Source organism: Carex rostrata, chromosome 6 (assembly GCF_964058835.1).
Source record: "Carex rostrata chromosome 6, lpCarRost1.2, whole genome shotgun sequence".
Taxonomy (NCBI): domain Eukaryota; kingdom Viridiplantae; phylum Streptophyta; class Magnoliopsida; order Poales; family Cyperaceae; genus Carex; species Carex rostrata.
Genome location: NC_135923.1, coordinates 8,824,092 through 8,842,296, shown reverse-complemented (window position 1 = coordinate 8,842,296; position 18,205 = coordinate 8,824,092). Strand labels below are relative to the sequence as shown.

General features: G+C 32.9%; 2 protein-coding genes and 1 long non-coding RNA gene across 3 annotated transcripts; 2 read left to right on the top strand and 1 right to left on the bottom strand.

Annotated features, from left to right (window-relative positions):
- The first annotated feature begins 1,933 nt into the window (after nucleotides 1–1,933).
- LOC144555811 (cationic peroxidase 1-like) lies at nucleotides 1,934–3,992 on the top strand. Its single transcript, XM_078304238.1, has 4 exons — nucleotides 1,934–2,206; nucleotides 2,620–2,811; nucleotides 3,162–3,327; nucleotides 3,553–3,992. The coding sequence occupies exons 1-4, from the start codon at nucleotides 1,994–1,996 to the stop codon at nucleotides 3,936–3,938; spliced, it is 957 nt and encodes a 318-aa protein (XP_078160364.1). The 5' UTR covers nucleotides 1,934–1,993; the 3' UTR covers nucleotides 3,939–3,992.
- A 1,812-nt stretch (nucleotides 3,993–5,804) lies between these two features.
- Nucleotides 5,805–7,977, bottom strand: LOC144555110 (uncharacterized). Its single transcript, XR_013511979.1, has 3 exons — nucleotides 7,765–7,977; nucleotides 7,001–7,089; nucleotides 5,805–6,081 (listed from the first exon to the last, which is right to left on the bottom strand). It is a non-coding gene; the product is annotated as an uncharacterized LOC144555110 (long non-coding RNA).
- Nucleotides 7,978–13,830: 5,853 nt separating this feature from the next.
- LOC144555510 (peroxidase RIP1-like) lies at nucleotides 13,831–15,737 on the top strand. The gene is made up of 3 exons (XM_078303881.1): nucleotides 13,831–14,170; nucleotides 14,349–14,543; nucleotides 15,019–15,737. The coding sequence occupies exons 1-3, from the start codon at nucleotides 13,958–13,960 to the stop codon at nucleotides 15,580–15,582; spliced, it is 972 nt and encodes a 323-aa protein (XP_078160007.1). The 5' UTR covers nucleotides 13,831–13,957; the 3' UTR covers nucleotides 15,583–15,737.
- Nucleotides 15,738–18,205: the final 2,468 nt, after the last annotated feature.

Sequence of the window (18,205 nt, the reverse complement as noted above, 5' to 3'; positions counted from 1 at the left end):
CAATGGAAAAACTAAATTGACGAATTTAAAGTCCTATTTCTTAGCAGTCGGCTGCTTACCAACTGGCTTCTTAGCAGCCGGATTCTTAACAGCAGCATTCTTAGTCGCCGGTTTCTGATTGGTGACACCCGACGATGTGCTCGCCTTACCAGTATAAGTACATGGAACAAAGTCTGGGATTGGAGGGTCTTCATGAATTTTTTTTTTAGACCATATCCATATGGATTTTCAATAAAGTCATCGTCTAAAAGGGGTGAATTTTCAATGGGATATTTGACACCAACTTTTTTCAAAAGAAGTATTGCATTACAGTGACATTTGGCAGCATGAGTACCTCTTTCGCTATTGTCTATCCTGTTCAACAGAACAACAAACATAGACTAATTGTACAGTAAACATAGACTAATTAGAAAATAAATACAAAGGAATGAAAAAAAAAATTACTTGTAGATTTAGTCACCCAGAAAATCATCCGAAATCGCCTGCGCTCTCTCTTTCTCCTTCTCTACAGTGTGTGCTGGTGAGAGAAAACCAACTTTTGTAGGACAGCTAGCGGACCGCTCAGGTCCCTGGCGGTCTGCTATAGGACCGGACCACCAGGTTCCCTGGCGGTTTGGTTAGATTTGTAAATTTTAAGATTTGGAGGTTATTTTGGTAAATAACTCTTTTTTTTGGGTTATTAATTAAAAAGGCCGTATATTTCGTATGAACTGAGTTTTCGAAACGTAATGATCAAATGCATTATATAAAAAATAAAAGAAAAAACACAACCTTAATATATAATATTTTTTCAGACACGTAGGTTGTTGGTTAACTACGAATGTGACCTTCACTCTCGTATATTGGGAGCGTGCACTTGGGCTTTGACTAATGCAACCATATCCAGTTTAAAATATTTTTTCAGAGACAGAGTGATCACTTTCCCTAAGCTATAAAATTAGAAATTAGAGAAATTATAGTGCTAAGTGAATTTTTCATAATCTTTCTTAATTTCGATTTCATCCTTCTGAATTTTTGTGTTTTGCTCTAATAACTGTCAATCAAAGTTATTTCTGCCTGAGAATTTTATTTTAGGGGAAATTTATGTATATGCCACAAAAACTTTGAAATTATGTATTTTCCTCCTCTATAGTTCATAATATCATCTCTATCCTTCCCAATTTTAAATTAAAAATCACAAATTTACTCAATTTATTACCTTTTATATTAAAACTTATTTTAAAATTTCAAACTTCTCATTTTATCATTTATTAAAAAATAAAAATATGTATTAAGTGCAAGAAACATGTTCAGTCTTCTAATTGATCGATTTCAAGGATAAATATTTTGTTCTTTTTATGCATACACAGTGACATTTAGACACACGTCACAAGTAAGAAAATGAACAATTTTTTCACACTGATCAATAAGAAGACTGAACATTTTTCTTAAATATGCTACGTATTTTTATTTTTATACTAAAAGGTAAAAATAGATATTTATAAACTAAAATGTGTTTTAATAGAAAAGACAATTAATTATATGAATTTGTGAGTTTTTAAAATTAATTAAAGGCAAAATATATGAATAACGATGTTTTTGAAAAAACCCACGAAATCCCCCCCCCCCCCCCTCCCCTTTATTTTTACATGCAACGGTATCCTTTGTAATCATACATACATGTAATTCTCGACCTCTTTTGAGAAATAAAGATGTAAAACAAAAACTTAAAAAAAGATTCAAAATTTGACTAAAGTGTGAACCTAATCAAGTGGAGAATTCAAAGACAAAAGCGACCAATAATATTGCAGAACAAAGGAAAAAGAAAACTAAATCCAAATATGCAACTATATTCGTTGTTAAGTTACCGTTTAGATATTAATTTGCTTGGTAACATACGTGGCTACGAGTACCTCCGAACTATAAATACTAAGTTATTGCACACCATCCGTTGCAAACACTCAATTAAGTACCTCATCTTATTTCCATTTCTCCATCAATTAAACAACAATCAATGGCTAGAATCTCTAGCTCCAAATATTCTTGGCTTCTAGTTTTCTTTACACTAGTTGCTATTTCTTCTGCACAGTTGTCTTCTACATTCTATTCAAGCTCTTGCCCCAGTGCTTTGTCTACTATTAAAAGTGCTGTCAATGCCGCGGTTAAGAAAGAAAAACGCATGGCAGCTTCCTTGCTTCGCCTTCATTTCCATGATTGTTTTGTTCAAGCAAGTTTATTTCTTCTTAATTTAATTCTTCCCTCCCTTCAAAAAGTTCAATTACGCAACTTATAACTCTGTAAAATAAATACCCAATTCAGATTGACCTTGAATCTCATTTATGTATGAGCAAATTTGTAAGAAATGTCTCTTGAGTTTGCAAGAGATGAAAAATAGACCCATTCCTTCTCATCTTTATAATTACCCAAAATGCCCCTGCTTCGGCATCATCCATTTCTCTCTCCATCTCGTGAATGAGAAAGCAATGTAGCGAAAGAATAGTGTCAGCTAGTTATCACATTTGTTTCTCTTCAAACAATTGTCAATTTTAACATTTTGAAAGATTTTGTGGCAAACATGCATTTATAACTACAAAAAGATAATCATCATTGATGTTCCTAACCATTGTTTGCACTTTGCAGGGTTGTGATGGATCAGTTCTTCTTGATGACAACTCAACCTTCACTGGAGAGAAGACCGCGGGCCCAAACTTGAACTCAATTCGAGGGTTTGATGTCATTGACAATATTAAGACTCAAGTGGAGAGCGTGTGCAAGCAAACTGTGTCCTGTGCTGACATACTAGCCGTTGCGGCACGTGATTCTGTGGTTGCGGTACAATATATATCCATTCCTTATTTTTTCTCACAATTTGGATTCAAATTTAACTTCAGAGGATATAGACTATGCCCTTATTGTAATGATTGATGAATTTACTTTTTTGAGTAGTCATGTTTCTGGGCCATTATATATATTTTTTCTTTCAATAAATCAACACTTTCTCTTTCCATAAGCAAAATTTATACCATCCAATGATTAGAATCTAGAAATGAACCTCATTTTATTTGTATGGATTTTGCTTCTCATCATGAAAGTTCTTTCCAATATATATACAATAAGACTATATCCTCCCCCCACCCCCATAATGTCCCTAATATATTAATGGGGCCCTTTTGTTTGAAAAGCTTGGAGGGCCAACTTGGACGGTGCTGTTGGGACGACGAGACTCTCTAACCGCAAGTCTAAGCGCAGCAAATAGTGATCTCCCTGCGGCAACATCTGACCTCAGCGCTCTCATCTCTGCTTTTTCCAAAAAGAGCCTAAGCACCACTGACATGATAGCTCTCTCAGGTAATTAACTAATTAAGTAGCTCATGCACATTTTTGTATCCATACCATGCTTTAGAGACAGACTCAAATAATCAAATTTATTGCATAATAAGTGGCTAATGTGCCAAGCAAGACCCAAAATTTAATATCCGTCATGAACTCATGATCGATCGGTGGTATAACCTCTGTTTTAAAATATCCCAAATTATGTGTAAATTCACTTTTAGCACAAATTGATCTTGGCAGGAGCTCACACAATAGGTCTAGCCAGATGCACAACATTTCGAACCCGTATCTACAACGAGACCAACATCGACTCCTCTTTTGCCACATCGTTGCAAGCCAACTGCCCGACCAGCGGTGGTGACGACAACACTGCTCCTCTAGACACCCGAACGTCGTCAGTCTTCGACATAAACTATTACAAGAATTTACAGGCCAATAAGGGGTTGCTCCATTCGGATCAACAGCTTTTCAATAACGGGTCAGCTGATTCGCAAGTTAACACATATGCAGGCAACTCCAACAAGTTTTTCAGTGATTTTACAGCAGCTATGATTAATATGGGAAATATTAGCCCCTTGACGGGATCCAGTGGAGAAATCAGACTCAACTGTAGAAAGACAAATTAAATCATAACTGGTTATTTGTGAGAATATATGGATATTGTACGTACTTAATTAGCGGGGAATTTATGAGTATGAATATCAAAATACACCACATTGCAAGTGACTGTGTGGGCTAGGAATAAAAATGAATTTAGTTTTATCTAAAAAGGTAATTATATGGGCCTAAGCAATCCATTTATGCATTGGGCTAAACTGGCCCGCGTTATTATGTAATGCTTTTGCGTTTAATACAAATTAAATAGTTTGGTAAGAAAAAATTTTCATCGGGATGACATTTCGGCCCTTTGTTGTGATTCTTATGCTAATTTTCTTTTTCCAAGATTTCTCAACAATGGGGTTTTGAAATCTATCATTCATTACAAGCCGTCTCCTTTTCATCTATAATTTTTTATCCTTCCTTTCTTTTTTCCCTCTTCCGATCATACCGGCCATTCAAGGACGGAAGGTAATAGAATCAAAAGGAGGCTAGACCACCTCCATGCATTGAAAATTTGTAATTTTATTCATTGAGTTTTATAATTTTTGTATCTATTAATACTTTTAGTCCCCTCTATAAAATAAAATTACACTACTCTTTATTTTCTAGCCTCCTCATCTCAATATTCTAGTTCCGCCCCTGCGGCCATTTAATGTATGAGTACAGGTTTTATTCTTCTTTGAATTGGTTATGATTGTTTATTTGACTGTTTATTAGACACTTGCATATCCCTGGATTCGATGTTTTTTTAGATTCAGTGGTATTTTATACTTGTGCCTACTCCAGGACGAAAACAATGTCTACCCCTAGTTTTAATTTATGACAAAGTAGAAAAAAATCACGCAAAAAAAAAGTCATCCCAGACTGATTCGCGTAAAAGAATTAAAAAAAAAGATGCGGTCCAATTCGCTACTCCACTCAGAAGAATCGCTGATTCGCCAGGAGAAAAAAAAGATATACTACTATCTAAATATATTTCATGTCGTAACTAGTCATGATGTGACTTGAATTACATAACGTACCGTGACTAAATTTGGAAGGATGGTCATGGCACGTGAATGGTCACAACACATTAGCTACGCCATGATCAAGGCATGTCGTGACCACACGTGATGTATCCAAATGTGACCGGTTATATTTGGTCATGTTTAATTATTTTTTTTATAATTTAGGTTAGTTTATTGAAGATTCACTATTCGATCAAGATCTAACGGTTCTAATTATACGTGACCATGTGCCGTGTCGTCTCAAAATTTTGAAAGATGACCACGTCACGTGAATGGTCATTGCACAAGACACGTGACCAGCACATGTGAAATATCATCCCATGATGAAATCGTGTTGTACTGTGACTGAACCGTGTAATTATACTCTTATTAGTATTTTGTGCCTACCCTGATTGGAATTCTGGATTCGCCCCTGAGTGAAGCCATGTACGCATAATGTGAGAATTGAGAACATTGTACATTTTTGCTTCGAAAAAAACATAAAAGGAAAAGAAAAGCAAGTAATTTCTCGCAGCAAGTCCAGTAGCATGATCTGCTTCAGAAGTGAAACCGAACTACAACATTATCCAAAGTAAAACTTGTCCAACTAAATATATTGTGACATATGAGAACTAACATTGGCAAAAAATAATGTTCCCACACAGAGCTTAGATTTGAAATTCGGATGAATTATGTAAACATTGAAATTTGAAAGACTTAGACTTTCATATTTCTTTTAAAAAAATTATGCTGGAAGTAAAATTTGGAGTTGCTACCCAACTATTTAATATTCACATAGGATTATTCCTTTCAAGTTTTGAACCTGTAACCTTCCATACGGAAAAGATTATTTTTGCTACTAAATCAAATGCTAATTAAAAAAAAATATTATATTGTGACTGTCACACCCCCGATCCGGAGGTGCAACGATTATTACCGCGTCTATTTACCATAACAATATACGTAACATAAGGCATGGATCTTTTTATGCATTACTAATAGCATCCATTATTTTTGCCACATCCCAATTTATTTACAATAATTTTCTGACATTTTATAGTGGATGATGCTAGAGATATATTCTCTACACCCTGTCAGATATAATAAACCCAAATCCCATACCTTTAGGTGGCTCTGCTGTCAAATATTACCCGGAAGCGCTCTTTATCTTCGTATAATAATCCTGTAACCCATAGGGGAAACGAGTGAGAAATAATAAATTATTTCTCAGTGCTGATTGCCACTCAGATTATTGGATTCGAAGGAAATCCATATTCAAAATGAAATCACCGCACGAGAAACAAATAATTCATTTCATAATGACGAATCCAAATGCTTAATAACAATATCCAATTGAACAACAAACATCACATAAATAAATCAGAACTCTAAGGATCTTATCAGAATAAATGGTTTGAGTCAAAATCTTTTAAACCATAAAGTCAGGTAATATTTGGGACCAAATCTTTAGGACTGCTAAGTCTGGTAATATTTGATTTCTTAACTTTACAATTTCTAGTCTGGTAACACTGAAAGATACTATAACATGTATCTGTCGTGTCAGGGCTTATACCATTCTAACTATCCTGACACCTGATTAACAGAAACCATACGAAATCAATATCACAATACTGTCATTATCGAAAAGGAAATCAATGATAAGACAGTTACCACAGTTCATTAGCCTTACAGTCACAATTCACATTTATTCAATATCCCCTATCCAACCGGTACTGGATTCAGTTGGGGCCATTTACCATATGCGCATAAGGGTCCTGGAGTAAAGTCTAGTAACTAGCTAGACTTTACGTATAATAATCATTTTTCTCCACTATATGGAGGTTCAAGGATTTCATTATTCAATATTCATTCAATTCAATCACTGTGGTCTCAATCAATCATTTACAATAAGAATCAAGAAATCGATAAACAATATCAACATGACAGTCAACGGACTTACCTGTAATTCAGTTTCAGTTGTATTGGGCTATGCATATAACGCAACAGTTCAATCAATGCAGTCAATCAAATATTCAAAATGCACAGCGAGTTACGATTTAATTCCTAGTTATGAATCTCAGACTAATCCAATAACCTCGCACCTGATATCGTAGGGCAAGTGAAGCGATCAATCATTGCCTACTAGTTATTCTTGACAGTTCATTCAAGTCTTGCTTCTCATTATCAATGCCTATAGCAAGATAATAGTTACTATCTTATTTCTTACAAAACTACCATTATAAAATAATTTACGTATAGCAGTAATTAACTCATGTGCACTTATGTAAATTTCATTTTTACCTATTTATTAAATCCTCTACTTTATAATTTTAGTTCATTTCTATTTTATCAAATTCATCTAAATTGTTAACATTTCACTTCAATTAATAAAGTTCTAATCTATCAGTCCGAATCCAGTTTATTTCCTTTTAACTTCGTTTATTTTCACCCAGTACAAGGCAAACCTAATTTCATTTCTTTGTTATTTTCTTATATTACTTCTCATACATTTAATATTTTGCTATTATGCACTTTAGTCCTACTGACAATGTCAATTTACCAACATAGGGAAATTATGCAATTATACCCACTTAACCTTAAACTACACCATAACCAAATACATGCATGGGTTGGTATTGAATAGTACTATTGTCAAGAGATGGGAATCAACATTTTAATATTATCAATATAATTAATACAATTGGTATTTCGGTATTAGACTGGGGTTAACTCATATGCACATCCACAATTAAATTTAATATCAATTAGGACAACTTCCCATAATTCTCACAATTACAAGTATAGGAACAACACAAGAGAAATACTAACCATGCATTAGGTAAGAAACAAGACAAAAGGGATATACCAAATACTTGTGCTAGATGCGTTGAGAGAAAGGAAGAATACTCATTCAGTATCTAATCACATGATAAACCAAAGAAAGAAGAGGATGACATTTTTTTTTTCTTTTCTTTCCGATTTTATTTGATCTCTGTGTAAGTTCTTCTTGTTTCTTTTTTTTTTTTTTCCTTTCATTTACGGGAGGGAGAATGAATCATCCCCTTTAATTAAAGAAGAATATAGCATGTGGTGTTTCACTCAACAATAGCCACGTGGCCTTGGGTCAATTGGTCATCTTCATTTATTTATTTTTATCTCAAGTTTCTACTTTTTATATATAACCTTTCAGTTTATAATATTTGTGAATCAGTCCTAAAATTAAATAAAGAAAAAGTTATAAATATCACCATGTATAAATTTTCTATTATTCATTATACATTTCCTAATATTTTTCTATATTATTTGATAAATTCTTGCATATTATTCTCTTAAATTTTTCGTAGTGTTACAGTGACATATATGTAAGTCCTCTCTATCAACAATAAATTTGTGAGAATGATCTGCTGTCAAAAATCTTAGTCAACCTCATCAAACTAAAGTAATTAAGCTAATAACATGCAAAGAAAATTATAGGATGATTTGGGAATCAATGTATTTTATTAATCCATAATCGAGGTGGATAGGTGTAATTAGTGAATGCCAATTAAGAAAGATAATTGCTTCTAGTTAATTTGTTAAAAATAGGAAGATTTAGAAGGACAATTGGATATATATGAATTAGAGATACAATTTGGGATGTAGTATTTGTTAAGGGATTTGAGAAAGAAAATTATAGGTTCAGCCATGACTCTGATAGCATGAAAGCTTAGCAGAAGGAGAAGGTAATTGATTTAACTATTCATTGTATTCAATTTTTTGTGTATATATTGTTCATTTACTGAGTGCTAGTATGTATAGTAGTATTTATATAGAGATAATTGAAACTAACCAATGCTCTTAACTATGATTACAAGAATTGACTAGAGTTAAGGAAATAATAGGCTGAGAATCGATGATGTCTAGTCTTGTGCATAGAGAGAATCAGTCTCAAGCGGTTAGGTAAGGGTCATCTCTCTGTCCAGTGTTTACTGAAATGGAGGTATCCATTTGTTGGTCAACACTTGTTTTTTTTTTCTTCTCCTCCTTCCATTTTACCTAGCATCATATGAATGTGGGCTCTCACACAACGGTGAATCATATTCATCACAATTGATAGGTGAAATGAAGAAGAAAGACAATATTTTACCATTGAGTACAATTGTTATAATTGTCACCGTCTCCACACTAGTGGAAAATATGGAATCAGGATCGGTTATATACACATATCAGTAACGGAATCCAACCGATCCTGATGAAGGCGATACTGATAATATCAGGATCGGTTTTATATTTTTTAAAGAACCGTTCCAAATAGAACCTAATAGGATCGGTTTTTTCATAAAACCGATCTTAATAGTAGTTATCTAGATCCGTTTTAGAATACGAACCGCTCCAGATAGGAACTATTAAGATCAGTTTTTATATAAAAACCGTTCTTGATAATATTTTCGAATATTTTTTTTATTAAAAATTTCATATCTAGATCAGTTTTTGAATAAAAACCGATCCAGATAGGAACTATTAAGATCAGTTTTTATATAAAAACCGTTCTTGATAATATTTTCGAATATTTTTTTTTATTAAAAAGTTCATATCTAGATCAGTTTTTGAATAAAAACCGATCCAGATAGGAACTATTAAGATCAGTTTTTATATAAAAACCGTTCTTGATAATATTTTCGAATATTTTTTTTTATTAAAAATTTCATATCTAGATCAGTTTTTGAATAAAAACCGATCCAGATAGGAACTATTAAGATCAGTTTTTATATAAAAACCGTTCTTGATAATATATTCGAATATTTTTTTTTATTAAAAATTTCATATCTAGATCAGTTTTTGAATAAAAACCGATCCAGATGTTTTGTTGAATGTAAAAAATGTAATTTTAATTATTTGGCCAGCTCCCATTTATATATATATGCTGGCCCAATTAATATGCTACCGATACAAATCACAGATTGATAAATATATATGCATACAAATCACAGATTGATATCAAACACATCCTACAAATTAAGTTTACATATCCTAAATTATGTTTACACATACAAATCACAATAAAGTCCGAAATTAAAAATCATAAACATAAACATCCTAAATTGTTGTACTTCATGTCTACCGTACCTCTTTCAAGAAAATTTGAACCCACATTTTTCGTAAGTCGGTCAAGCGTTGTACAGTATGTTTAGCGGGAATGTCCTGCATTTTTTAAAAGATAGAAGAGCATGCACAATTAATTGTGTATTTTATTATATTTGAAGCAACAATGGTTAATTACTTTTTGAAAATATATAAATGCATACCTTTGAGTTCGGAAAAGTATATATGTGTTCGTTTATTATGTCTTGCATGAGCAACATGACATAATATGCACATTCCCAGCCGGCTGGTTGTTGTGGGCACTACATAATAAGTTTGAAAAAATTGAATTGTATGTCAACAATTAATAGCAATGCAATTACCCGATTATACAATGCAATAAAGAGGATATAATCCAATCCATGCATAAAATTAAAATGAGACCACAAAATTGATCTAATCTACTAATCCATACATAATCTAAACCATGCACAATCTAACCATTTTATGATCGGTTTATTAGAAACTATAATATATTTGTAATGAGAATACATGTACATATGCCAATCTAACCAATACATTATGAAATACCAAATAAAATTCCCACAATGCCTTGGTACCAAGTACACTTGATCGAGTAACTAGGGTTAACAAATCCTAATAAGCAACAATTTATAATTAGCAACAAGTCTTAACAATTGGTAATAAACCGAATTAAGGTTTGTTAGCAACTATAATATATTTGTAATGAGAATACACATATGCCAATCTAACCAATACATTATGAAATACCAAATAAAATTCCCACAATGGATCGGTACCAAGTACACTTGATCGAGTAACTAAGGTTAACAAATTCTAACAAGCAACAATTTATAATTAGCAACAAGTCTTAACAATTTGTAATAAACTGAATTCGCAACAATTTGTAATAAACCGAAATATTTAGCAACAATTCTAATCCGAATTTAAAATAATTTCTAATCCGAAATCTAATAAATCGATTTTAGAGAGGGAGAGGGAGAGGGAGAGGGGACATACCCGAATTTGAGAAAGAGGGCCGGACTTGAGAGGGAGATATAGGCGGGAGGTGGGGCCACCGAGCCGACGGAGACGGAGGAGTGGAATAGGAAGGAGCCGACGGAGGAGAAAGAGGCGACGGAGGAGAGGGAGGAGCCGACGGAGATGAAGGGGCCGGCTAGGTTTGAGGAAGTGGCCGGCTAGGTTTTAGTTTGAGAGAGTTTGAGTGAGTTTGAGTGAGTTTGAGGAGATGAAGGGGCCCGTTTAGGTCACGGATTTGAGTGGGTTTGAGTATTAATGGCGCCCAAGGAAAGATCTGGAACGGTTCTATGGTAAAAACCGTTCCAGATAGGTATCTGGAACGGTTTTTACCTGTAGAACCGTTCCAGATAGTAAATTTTAATTTTTATGGAATGAAAATATAAAAATTATATAAGAAAATTTATAAAACAATTTCTAAAATGATTTATATAGCAATTTCAAATATAATTTTTGTATCTTAAAAAAATATGTGTATGTAAAAAAAAAATGTGCATGTGTACGTGTATATATATGTGTATGCTAAATTCTGCTTTATGTAAAAACAAAAACATATAAAATTAATTTTACAAGATAAATTTTTACAAAATTAAAAGATAAGCTTAAAAATTTACATTCAACATGAATATAAATAACTGTACAAGTGAATTGTATAAAAATGTGTATGTGTATGTGTATATGTATGTGCATGGGTATGTCATTTTTGCAATCTGGAACGGTTCTATGGTAAAAACCGTTCCAGATAGTAAATTTTAATTTTTATGGAATGAAAATATAAAAATTATATAAGAAAATTTATAAAACAATTTCTAAAATGATTTATATAGCAATTTCAAATATAATTTTTGTATCTTAAAAAAATATGTGTATGTAAAAAAAAAATGTAGAGATAAGTACCATGCTACTTAGAAAAAAAAAAAAAAAAAAAAAAAAAAAAAAAAAAAATTTATCAAGAACGGTTTTTAGCAATAAAACCGTTCCTGATAGTATCTGGATCGGTTTTATTGCTAAAAACCGATCCAGATTCTATTTTCTGATATATTTTAATTTGTTAGATGTATTTAAGTTATCTGGATCGGTTTTTAGCAATAAAACCGATCCAGATACTATCAGGATGTATCTGGATCGGTTTTTATGTACAGAACCGATCCAGATGATATTTTCTGATATATTTTAATTTGTTAGATGTATTTAAGTTATCTGGATCGGTTATTATGTATAGACCCGATCCAGATGCTATTTTATGATATATTTCAATTAATAAGATTTATTTGAGATATTTTAATTATCAGGATCGGTTTTTGTTGGAAACTGATCCTGATACTATCAGGATCGGTTTTTACTAAAAACTGATCCAAATGATTGAACTATTAGGATCGGTTCTAAAATAAAACCGATCCTGATAGTATCAGGATCCGTTTCCACAAAAAACCGATCCTAATAGTAATAAACTAGGATCAGTTGTTACTAAAAACCGATCTGAATAGTTTTTAAGATCGGTTTTTTTAAATAAACCGATCCAGATACTTATTAGGATCGGGTGTCCATATAACCGATCCAGATAGGCCGATCCTGATTCCTGTTTTTCCACTAGTGCCAATAAATCATACGTACTTCCCACCATCTAAATATTTTCATACATCATAGATATGACAAATATCTAATTATGCTTCAAGCCTCCAACCCTTCAGCTACCAAATATAAACAAAAACCTCCCTCGCAGTACAACTAGCAGTACATCTACAAAATGACTAGAGGTGACAACCGGACGGGATGGATTGTAATTGCATCGGATTGGGTCGGGTTTGAATTAGTATGACTTTGAATAATTGTTAAATTTTAATCTTAAGTGACCTGATAGCCTGCAACCCATAAATAATCTGAACTCGGACAATCTAATTAAAAATCCAACCCAGGTCATCAGATCATCATCTCTTATACAATTCTCGCAGACGAACTTGAGCATTACTTGATTAAATTATAATGATATATATCAAGTCTTTAACTCGCTACATAAAATTCAACAGCATACAATTGCTTCAAGAAAATATAAGAGTTAAATAGACCTATATATAAAATCAAGGAATCAATGCATTTTTTAAGTCTCAAGCAATATAAGTACGAATGACCCGCTTACAATCGCACTGCGAGACGCAACCCTGTGGGAGTGTATTTTATTGTTTGCATAACTATGTGTTGAGATATACGTCTCCATAATGTATACCTTGGCCACACGGTAACTTTTACGAACTGTGCTTGAGAGATACTCAGAATTGTTGCAATCTTCAACAAACTAGATATTTAATTTATCATTTAGAAACTAGCTAGTTAGTTTTAGTTCGGTAAGCAGATTAACTTGTACTCCATTTTTATGTAAGTGTTCCACAATCTGAAGTACAGTTGTCAAATACCACCTCTATGTTTCTCAAATTCTGTGGTCTTGAGAACATTTAACAGTGTCGAAACAGAAATAGAAAATGTCCTTAAAGTTCATAGAAAGAACAAAGCCATATGCATAACAAAACCAATATAAAATATAATTGTCAAGGGATCCTATCATATGTTAATATGTATTTATCACTTGTCAAAATTAAGAAACAAGTTAACGACTAAGTCAACACAGACATTTGATTGGTTGAAAACTCTCTTTTAATTAGTAAAAGGTACTTTCGTCATCCTCATATATAATTAATTGGCGAACTGTCAATATTATACATGTCACTCTTTTAATTAGTAAGATTTTTTCTTACCTACTAGTTTGACAGGGTTCATGCTGATGCCAAGTCATACTAGCAAATGTGTTCCTTCAAAATCAATACATTTCAACTAATTAACAGAGCACCACAACTAGCTATATATACCCCTCTTATAACATAATCCCTTCATCCAACAATTAAACTTCAGTTTGCAATCTCTTGAGTACAACTATTCATATATAGATGGCATCTCTTAGCTTTCTATTGACATATCTGCTTGTGCTTGTGGCTTCCTCTGGAACCCTAGCAAAGGCGCAACTTGACCCCTATTTCTATGACAAGGTGTGCCCACAAGCTCTCCCTACCATCAAGTCAATCATAGATGACACGATCAAACAAGAAGCACGGATGGGTGCTTCACTTCTCAGGCTTCATTTCCATGACTGCTTTGTCAATGTACAATTATATACCTATCTCATGCACTCTAATTTCTTTGTATTTCCATTATCAATTAAGGCTGTTGTTTCATGTTCTAGTACCTGCTACTGTATGTGAGTAGTAGTCACACATGTTCTCAGATTATATCCAATTATGTGTATATGACTTTTGAATAACGAGTAAATATTTGTTATAGGGTTGTGATGGCTCTATCTTGTTAGATGACACACCGACAATCATTGGGGAGAAAAATGCAGCACCAAATAAGAACTCGGTGAGGGGTTTTGAGGTGATAGACAGGATTAAGTCTGCGGTTAACTCTGTTTGTCAAGGAAATATCGTCTCTTGTGCTGACATCGTGGCCGTGGCAGCTCGTGACTCTGTTGTCGCTGTATGTATATTTTTATTTCACTGAAATATAAATTAATTAAATGTTCAGAAAGAAACCACATATATAACAAAACTAAAGTTGTATCACAATATATATAGAGAGCACATAATTCTTGGTATATGTCACACTCTCACACATTTATTTTCTAAAGTGAACTCATCTTTCTCAACTTCTTGTTACTTTACCTTTTTGCCATCTTGTAAGATAGCTTGGCTAGTTTGACCATTTTCTATTTTAGAATTCTCAGACAAGAGGAAGAAGTCCACTATTCTGCTTTTACTTGTAGGATGAGTTATTTATTGAACCTTTCAAAACCAACCAGTAAAAAAGAAGAATATAAAAATTAATGCATGACCTTTTTGTTTACCTAATAAACCTTCATTATTATTAATTATTGATTGTTAATTAGTGATCTAGACATGTCTTAGTACAAGAAATTTCTGACAATCTCTCGTCATAATTAATAACTATCCAGCTCGGTGGACCATCGTACCAAGTGCAGCTAGGCCGCAGGGACGCCAGAACAGCCAGCCAAGCTGCAGCCAACAACAGTATCCCGGCTCCAAATTCCAACTTCTCCAGACTCGTCTCCAATTTCGCATCACATGGTCTCACTATGCAAGACCTAGTCCTCCTCTCTGGGGCCCACACGCTTGGTTTCGCTAGGTGCACCAGCTTCAGAGACAGGTTATACAACGAATCCTGCACTCTCGATGCCAGCTTGGCTAGCTCGCTCAAATCCATCTGTCCATTACAAAATGGTAACGGAGATGACAATCTCTCACCACTGGATGGTACACCGGCAAAATTTGACACGGTGTACTATGATCGGTTATTGCAAAGGAAAGGTTTGCTTCATTCCGATCAACAACTGTACAGAGGCGACGGGAGCGGCAGTGACGGGTTCGTGAAGTTTTATAGCAAACATACAGGGGCATTTTGGGAAGATTTTGGCGGTGCTATGCTTAGAATGGGGGCTTTGCGTCCCTTGACTGGGTCAAATGGAGAGATAAGAATGGACTGCAGAAAAGTAAATTAAAATATTTTACTGATGTCTCCGGGACTGATTCTCCAAAAAAAAAAATGTGCATTTTACTGAAATCTTTTGGAGAGATTAAGTGTGTTTATGTTATTGGGAAAGTTCATTTATTTGTTAATACGTTGGGATCTTTGTCAATCTTTTTTGTCTAGCTAGTTTGTTATTACGTACGGAGCCCTACTATTTCTTTTATTTGCATTATTACTAAGTGAGCCCCTACTATTTCATTTAGTGGTTGCTTGTTTTAACTTTGTTATTCTTTCAAGAATTATTTGTTTAATCTTGTATTTGCATTACAAAACAATGCATTTGATATATGTGCAGAAAAACCAGGTCATATATGTTGCCACAATGTATATACTATATATGACAATTATATATGAGCCATCAGGTGTAGATGCAGAAATTTTACTAATTAAAATCTGAATAATTATTGCTTTAATAATACTTACTAATTTTACAAGTATTGAAATCAATGTAGAAATTCAACAAACATATGGAAGTCAAATTGTACACACATAGCAAAATTTCAGTAAAAATCAATTGAAAATCATTAAATTTAAATGAAAGAAGCTCAAATCACATCTGTCCGTACGTCCTTGTGGGCCATGTTTTTGTTGAGAGTAAGTTATTTCTTATGAGAGTGGTGATAAAAAGTATTTTCTTAATTGTATCTCTCTTAAAATTTATCAAAGATGACTTGATATGGATAGGTCGACCTAGCTACTTCTAATTAATAAATAGAAATGATCACCATGGAAAATTTCAAACTATGGAACGAGATTAGAGCATATTTTGTAACATTATTTTTTGTATTAGTGAGTTTTAATTTGCTTGAGCGTTAATTGTATAGTAAATATTTAATATTCTAATTGAATAATATTCCAAGCCTTGGGTAGAACAACCATCTCTTTAGGTAATTAAACCAAAATTACATGTCTATTTTTTTTTAAATATCACCTTTATTTGGTGGAAGTCTTATAATTGAGCATGTAATAACAATACAAATAACACTAACGATAGTAATTAATGATATGTTATTACCAAAACAAAGATTACTGTTAATCTTTTAAACACATAATTAACGATATTTTATAAGACGGGACGCATATTTGAATTCAAAAGACGCATACTGTTAATATTTTATACACATATTTTATATGTAACATATTTAGTTTGGGAGACATCATGAATATATTTGTTCGTTATTCTTCATCTTTTACAAAATTTCCTTGATTACAAAGAACAATAATTTTTCAATTTTCAATTGTAGGAGTCTATAGCATTTGAAGCTTTCTATCCCAAGGATTTGGATTTGTCACTCTGTAGTCTACATTGTTAAGAAAAATAATACTTAGTTTGTCAAATTAACTTGATGCTAGTGTTGCTATTAGTTGTAACATCTAAATTAGTGAACTTCTTTGCTTTTTAAAATTCATTATAAAATTATTGTATTGTTATGTTTATATAGAGAAAATCATATGAAAATTAGTAAAAAAATACAAAAATAATAGTTCTTTGCATCATCCTCACTATGTTAATCAGTATATATTTAGACACACACGTGTTTATATTGATAAAAAGAAAAATAAGAAGAGAATTTGTTTTTGGTTTGGTGGTAAATCCAATGCTCTATGTGTGGGAGATGGTAAGTTCAAAACTCGAATGAAGAAATTTCTTATAAATATTAAATATAGTTGCTTGGCTTGAGCTTCAAACTTTACTCAAGCTATACATTCATAAAAAATAATTATTTTACATACAGTTTAAGAAGATATATTTGTTTGTTAGACATTTCCTAATTAACCACAAATTATTACTCACATACTCTAATAGGAGGGAAATACTTTGTTATGTTAAAACAAAGTAGTCTTATTATAGCTAGATCTATCACTTCCATTAAGAAATCAAAGTTGTAAAATTCAAATATGCGTCTTTTGATCGTTTTTTTTTTTAATCTTCTAATAGAGATACAACCATCATTGTTTAATATAACATTGTATAGTAAATATTTAATATTCTAAAAGAATAATAATACAAGCCTTGGGTAGAACAACCATCTCTTTAGGTAATTAAACCAAAACTATATATGTCTATTTTTTAAAAGGGGAAATTGATTCCATGCCACTCCAAAATGTTGCTCTAAAGTTTTTCTTTTACTAAATGCCACTCCAAATCTCATTTATTAAGAAAAATACCACCCTTAACAAATTATTATACATTTGTAATAAAAAATAAACAAAATATTTTGTATTTTGAGTAGTATTTTCGTATATTCCAAAAATACCCTCACCCTTACATGCCTACGCGCACCGCAAAACCAACTCCATCGCCACCGCAAAACTCTTTTTCCTCATCCTCTCGTTGTTCACTACAGTTTACCTCTTAATCACCCCCGGCCCCACTCTGCTAACCTCTTCTTTATCTCCATACCACAGTCTCTTCCTCTCTTTCTCCTCCAATGCCTCTGCCACCTCACTCGCCTCCCCCATCTCTGTTGCCTCCGTGAACTTGAAGTATAAACTTGAAGCGATTTGATTAACTTGGTGCATTATATACTTTCACCTCTTCTGACCTATAGAATTTGAAAAGGAAACTCTAAGTGGAATGAGTTCAGATCAAT

What these genes read in the sequence shown, in the direction of transcription:
- LOC144555811 (XM_078304238.1), top strand. Translation starts at nt 1,994, where the DNA reads ATGGCTAGAATCTCTAGCTCCAAATATTCTTGGCTTCTAGTTTTCTTT. An exon ending in TCCATGATTGTTTTGTTCAA is followed by an intron (nt 2,207 to 2,619) that starts GCAAGTTTATTT and finishes TGCACTTTGCAG; the next exon opens with GGTTGTGATGGATCAGTTCT. An exon ending in CACGTGATTCTGTGGTTGCG is followed by an intron (nt 2,812 to 3,161) that starts GTACAATATATA and finishes TTGTTTGAAAAG; the next exon opens with CTTGGAGGGCCAACTTGGAC.
- LOC144555510 (XM_078303881.1), top strand. Translation starts at nt 13,958, where the DNA reads ATGGCATCTCTTAGCTTTCTATTGACATATCTGCTTGTGCTTGTGGCT. An exon ending in TCCATGACTGCTTTGTCAAT is followed by an intron (nt 14,171 to 14,348) that starts GTACAATTATAT and finishes TATTTGTTATAG; the next exon opens with GGTTGTGATGGCTCTATCTT. An exon ending in CTCGTGACTCTGTTGTCGCT is followed by an intron (nt 14,544 to 15,018) that starts GTATGTATATTT and finishes ATAACTATCCAG; the next exon opens with CTCGGTGGACCATCGTACCA.